The 6000-nt window shown below is 39.4% G+C and overlaps 1 protein-coding gene across 2 annotated transcripts in view; it reads right to left on the bottom strand.

Moving 5' to 3' along the window:
• Positions 1-2705: 2705 nt before the first annotated feature.
• The window catches only part of CEMIP2 (cell migration inducing hyaluronidase 2), a 49626-nt gene continuing 46331 nt past the window's right edge, over positions 2706-6000 (bottom strand). For both annotated transcript variants that reach the window (XM_056513624.1, XM_056513623.1), the window contains exons 23-24: positions 5775-5881; positions 2706-5055 (exon numbers count right to left, since the gene is read on the bottom strand). In XM_056513624.1, coding sequence (XP_056369599.1) covers positions 4859-5055; positions 5775-5881 — 304 coding nt within the window. In that variant the 3' untranslated portion in view covers positions 2706-4858. The remainder of the gene's footprint in view (positions 5056-5774; positions 5882-6000) is intronic.

Genomic DNA, 6000 nt, shown 5'->3' with positions numbered 1-6000 from the left:
ACCAGTTACACAAAACACACCCTGAAACTGACTTGAGGGTATCTGTTGAAAATGTCACTGAAAATGCTGCATGGAAAGAGACAGTTATGTTTCCAGCTGCTTATAGCAGTTCTAGCAAAGAATTTTCTATTTAGTATAATTGCACACACCAAAATTATCCTGAAATACCACTTTTGTTTTCTCCATTTAGAATAAAGTATATATAAATTCAGGTCTTCATATGTTCTACAAACAATTCCTCAAAAAAAATGATTATAAATTAGGATATTCACCTGTCAACCTATTCAACTTGGAAAAAGACGAAACAAAGAATCTCTTCAGGCAAGGCAGTTAAGTCTGCTTTGCACTTGTAAATACAACAGAAATAGAAAAAGTTTCAAATTTCCCCTTTAATAAGAAAGTTTATAGAGACTGATTACTTTGAAATTTCTCTGTGATCTGACGAATCCAATTTCTCACTAACGTGAGAAATAGCAAATGCGACAGCTATAAACCTTTCAAGAAAAGCTGAAGTTTCTCTGATTTTTTTCATTACTGGCTAGGAGCACAAGATGATGTACCAAAAAGGCTAGGCTGATCACAGAAGGTCCAGAGACTGTCCTCTCCCAGAGTTCATAGGTTCACATAATGGCTTGGGTTGGAAGGGACCAAGGATTGCCTAGTTCCAACCCACTACCATGGGCAGGTCACCTCCCTCTACAACAGGTGGCTCACAGCCCCATGCAGCCTGGCCTTGAACACTGCCAGGGATGGGGCAGCCACAGCTTCTCTTGCAACCTGTTCCTTTGCCTCACCACCTTTACAACCAACAGTTTCTTTCATATATCTTACCTAAGTACACTCTCACTTTGAAGCCATTCTCTCTTGTCCTATCACCACATGCCCGTATAAAAAGTCCCTCTCCAGCAATCCTGTACCTTCAGGCACTGGGAAGTAGTGGTAGTGTCTTCTCTGTCTAAAATTTTTCCTATTATATCCAAAAAACTACCTCCCCACCCCCCCCACCCTTTTTTTTCCTTCTCTTTTTTTTCCAGAATTTCATCATGAAAAAAATAGAAGGGGAACTCTATGAGTTGCCAGTCCCATCACTCCCAGCCATGCAAGTCAGTCGCCGTACAAGCCTCTTTTTAATTTAATAAGTTACAACTGGTAGTAAAAGTTTAATCTCCAAAATTGCAGTAGTCCCCAGCTATACAATTAAAAAGCTATAAATTTTATCAAGCCAGAGGCGACCTTATGTACTTCAATATTGAATATTATTTTAGAATTTTAACTAGCCCAAGACAGAGGGCAAAGAGAAGACATTAGGAAAGAAAAATATGTTTGTGAACTCTAAGAAGGGTCAAAACCTTCCCATAAAGTGCTAGAACAAGTATAATCAAAAGACATTGAAAAATGATGACTGGGTAAAGCTCACATTTTGAAGCAGAAAAGTTATTGCTTTTCACAGATATTCAGGCACATCAGGATTACCTTAAACAAATACAACCATGATAAACACTAAGTCCTTCACTGACCAGTGCAGCTACAGATCCAGATAGCATCAAGCCCAGCTGACTGAGCTTTTCAGTCAGAGCTGGATGACCATCCTTAGATCTACATCCTTCCTACATAAGGTGAAAAGGAGTTGAGTGGAAGCAGAGGAAGTTATGCGACTTGCCCTGAACAGGAAACTCATGGCCTGGGTCAGAAGTTATCTGGGGCCTCAGCTGTCCCTGCTGTCCCACAATATACAAAACTAAGTCTGTATTTTCCTAAGCATGTCCTTGCCATCATCCTGGCTCTTTGGGGAGGGTCCTCTTCCCTAATATACTGAATTTCCAGTGGTGCCTTTGGCCAGAGGGCCTTATTGATAGTACACTAATCTGCCACTGGCTCCAAGGAATTTGTTTCTTTTTTTTTTTTTTTTTTCTCTCTGTTTTGTTTTGTTTGTTTTTTATTTCTTTACTGCTAGAACAACATAATTGGAGCAAGGAATGGAAATCAGCCTATTTGTATACAAAGCCTGAGCATGAAGAAACAATTACAATGCCTTTTGGAAAGGATGTGGGGACTCACTGAGTTTCAGACATGAGAAGCGCATGGCTCAGCCCTTGCAGTCTGCAGCAGCTGGTGCACTTGGAGAGAGAGACTTTAGTATATCAGTGGCTTTAACTGTCCACAACTACAGCACCACTGTAGGGGCTGTAATGGCAATCACCACTGGAGAGGGCCCAGGACATTTGCTGTCCCAAAGCAGGGTCAGTTAAATCCACTCCGCCACAGAAAGACACTCCACAGTTGCTCTGGCAACCAATTCCAGCGCTTGGCCACCTACCCAATAAAAACTTGGATTCTGTTTTTGTGGAACTGCCTGCGTTTCAATGTGTGCCCACAGAGAAAAAAAGTTTCTCTGCCCCTGAGTACCACTGAGAATGGCTGGCTTCACCTTCTTTACTCCCCCAAAAGGTAGTTAAAAGACATGGATAGGATGCCCCTGAGTCAGTTAGCAGAGAAACTTTGAGATATCTGGGTTTCAAGACAAGCCCATAACTTCAGACACCATCACTGTCTCCTTTCCAGTGTTGCTAACTTATCTTTGAAGAGTAGGGTATACTCCAAAAACTTCATGAGTAAACTGGTGTTGAAATAAGACATTTAAGACATATTATTCACACAGCACACATTACAAAATTACTTGATACAAGAACAGAAGACACCCAAAATTTTATTCTTGTGCCAGATGTAAAAATTTATTTATGCTATTTATCAAGTATTTAAATTTACACAAAAGACAAACACTTTAACTTCAGGTCCAATTGTTCATCAGTAAGCCCTACATCAGAATACCCTTGACACATCAAGGACAATTTTTACAAGACGCTTAGAACAGCAGAATATCATAAATAATGGCCAACTTCACAAGCCTGAGGGTCACTACCTCATCACTATTTCTCTGCTGAGCATAACCCACAGAATAGAAGAAGCCTTAAAGCCATTTTAATCCCCAAACACTGTCACTACTGCACTCAGAGCATTTAAATCACACTGCCCTGCATTATTAACATCAAACATTACAGCTAGTCTTAAAGATTTATCACAGCTTCCCCTAACAAAATGACTTCTCTTTTAAACATTACAAGAGAACTGTGCATCAGAACAACTGCAAAATACACAATCATCCATTTGGCTTGATTTTGCAATAAAAATAATATTGGTCATCTATTTGTTAACACCAACTCTTGTGTTATACTCCTTAATCCCTTCCTTCTCACTTAGGAAACTACACTAGACCAGGCAGTTTAATTGTAGCACTGAGGTAGCATATTTTAATTGAACAGAGTAATACATCTGATATTGTGCCTCCTCTCCTTTAAAGCACAAAAAAAAAAAAAATCCCCACAGTTTTTTCAACATCTTTGGAGAAGACAGGCATATAGTTCACTTCCAACAGCACTCTATTTTGAATTCAAAGTATCTCTGAATGGTAGATACATTATACCAGCTTGAATGAATGAGAACATATACAAGAAGAAGGAAATATGTCAGTTTTATTAGAACTAGGTTTACATTTTAGCCCTATGGCACCTACTGTTCCCTATTATGAAATGCATCTTTACAGTCCCTGAAATTTAATTTCAAAGACAAAGATCCTGAAAAAGGGCAGCTGTGCCACTAGTCTACATGATTTTCCCACTACTGGCCGAGCCTAATAATTGCAACAAAACCAGATGAAATCAACGGACCTAATGTAAAGTCATCAGGAATTAACAACTTGAGTATACTAAAGGAATCAAAGTTAAGGCAGAAGGTATGAATTAATGAACTGAGAGCACTTTCCATGCACTTAGAAGTTAAAGCTGAGATAGCCCTAAAAATTAAAAACAACACCAAAAGACAAACAAACAAAAACAACCCAAAACCAACCAAGCAACCAAACGCCCCAAACAACAAAAAAACTTAACAAAAAACAACAACAACAAAAAAAAAAAAACCACCACTGCAAGAGTTCTAGAAGCCTAATTTCCTAACAAATTGAGAATAACAGTATCTCAGCTTTGCCCTTCTGGCTAAAAGCTTCAGAAGACTAAGCTGAAGTCAAGCTGCATTCAAGACTGCAGCCTTAACTTCTAGACTGTTTATTGAATTCTTACAGACACACCTGTGCATTTAGAGGGAATAATAAACAGTGTTCCTAAAGAACAGGAGTAATTTCCTGCTCTGCATGCCATGCTTGCACACACAGGCCTTGTAAAACTTCACTGAATGGTACACAATCCTCACCCAGCCCCAGGCTGGATCTTTGAATTCCTCCTTCAATCTTTGAACAGAAAAGCAAAAATTTTTACTGCAGTTAAAATCCCTTGAGTCAACTGCATGCTTAGGAGAAATCAGGTTTTTACACATTGGAAAACAGACTGAGAATGCAACTGAGCTGACTGATAAACTCCCAAAGAAACACCTAAACAGCTGAGGGAAAAATGCTTAAGTTATAATGACCAACTCAAGCTGTTTATGAAGGCATTGATGTTAATCTTTCAAGTAACCCAAAATGGACTCCAACACCTGTTATTAAAAACTTAAGGCTTTTATGAATACCCTCTTACATACAAAAGAAGTATTAAACAGAATGAACTTGTTTACAGTAAATACAAACATCTGAAAAATCTCTGAAACCTGTTTATACAAATACTAATAAATTCTTTATTATTTTGTACAACTAGAAGGTGCACAGATTGGCATTCAAGCAGTCAATGCTGGCAAACATTTGTCAGACAATAACATGATTTACTTGGATAACAATATAGTTTACAATGCCATAAATTAAAAAATAAGTTAGTTCACATTTTTTCCCCAGATTTTATGTACATCTTAGTCTTTAATGAGATCGTGCAGCCTTCTTCAGAAGCTCGAGGTCTTTCCGACGGCTTTTAATCGCTCTGGCACAGCCATACTCTTCCAGTTGCAGAGGGATATACTTTTCTATCTGAACGAGCCCATGCCCAGCAGGACTGGTAGAGAGCTTAATCCAGGATGGCTTAATGTTTCCTCTGAAGCCCAGAAAGGCCAAGCTTCCTGTGACAGAAAAACTCAACATTACCAAACCAGCCAAGCTCACTGCGGCACAATGCAGGACTGGTTAGGTAGGAAAAGGCATGCTCCCCCAAAATTTCTTCCCACACATTAGTCAGGACATTAATCCACTCTCAGGAAATAAGGATTTGCAACTTCCTTTCTCAATACTTAGTAGTAAACACCCTGAAATCTAAATTTGAATAATACAGCTAATTGGACAGTTATAAAATCTGCTTTCTCAAGCCCAACTTGTGCCATCACTCTGAACAGACAGCTACTCCATGTAGCCTATAAATTCATCATCCCTCAAAATACCAATAGCTTCTCATTTCCAGCTTCAAGTTTTTTTAGAACAGAAAATACTAGGAACAGAAATTTGCTTAAAGATAGATTTGCTGGGTGAGGCACCAAATATATGCTTTAGGAAAAAATTCTTTTCTGTGAGGCATAAGGAAGGCATAAAGAAGTGCTAGTCACTTCTATGTTTGCAACAAGCTTCACACAACAGGATAAAGGGGTTTTCTGCCCCATCTGCTGAAGAGCTGCTCACCTCCCCTCTCAACAAGAGCTGACACACAGCAGCCACACCAGTGCAAACTGGCAACCACCCTTCACCAGCTGCATCCTTCTCACATGCCCCATGAGAAACCCACCCACCACGCCAACATAAACACAAAGACCAAGGCAGTGTCAAAGAAATATGCAACATTTCCACCAACCGTTGCTCTGAAGATAAGGTGGTTTCACTGTCCCCAGGGACATAAAGGCTTCAGCTAAATTATTAGGAATTGCTACATCACCTCTTGTGCTCAGCAGAATGATAGACCTGCAACAGGAACAGCATAGGAACAGCTGCTGTTATAAATATGTTTTTTAATATTTTGCTACACGCCTTTACAGCTAGCTGCCCTCAGAGTCCAGTTCCTTTTGAGTACTTATGACTGT

Source organism: Oenanthe melanoleuca, chromosome Z, assembly GCF_029582105.1.
Source record: "Oenanthe melanoleuca isolate GR-GAL-2019-014 chromosome Z, OMel1.0, whole genome shotgun sequence".
NCBI classification, from domain to species: domain Eukaryota; kingdom Metazoa; phylum Chordata; class Aves; order Passeriformes; family Muscicapidae; genus Oenanthe; species Oenanthe melanoleuca.
The sequence above is the reverse complement of the archived record's forward strand: the minus strand, read 5'-3'. Positions and strand labels throughout refer to the sequence as shown.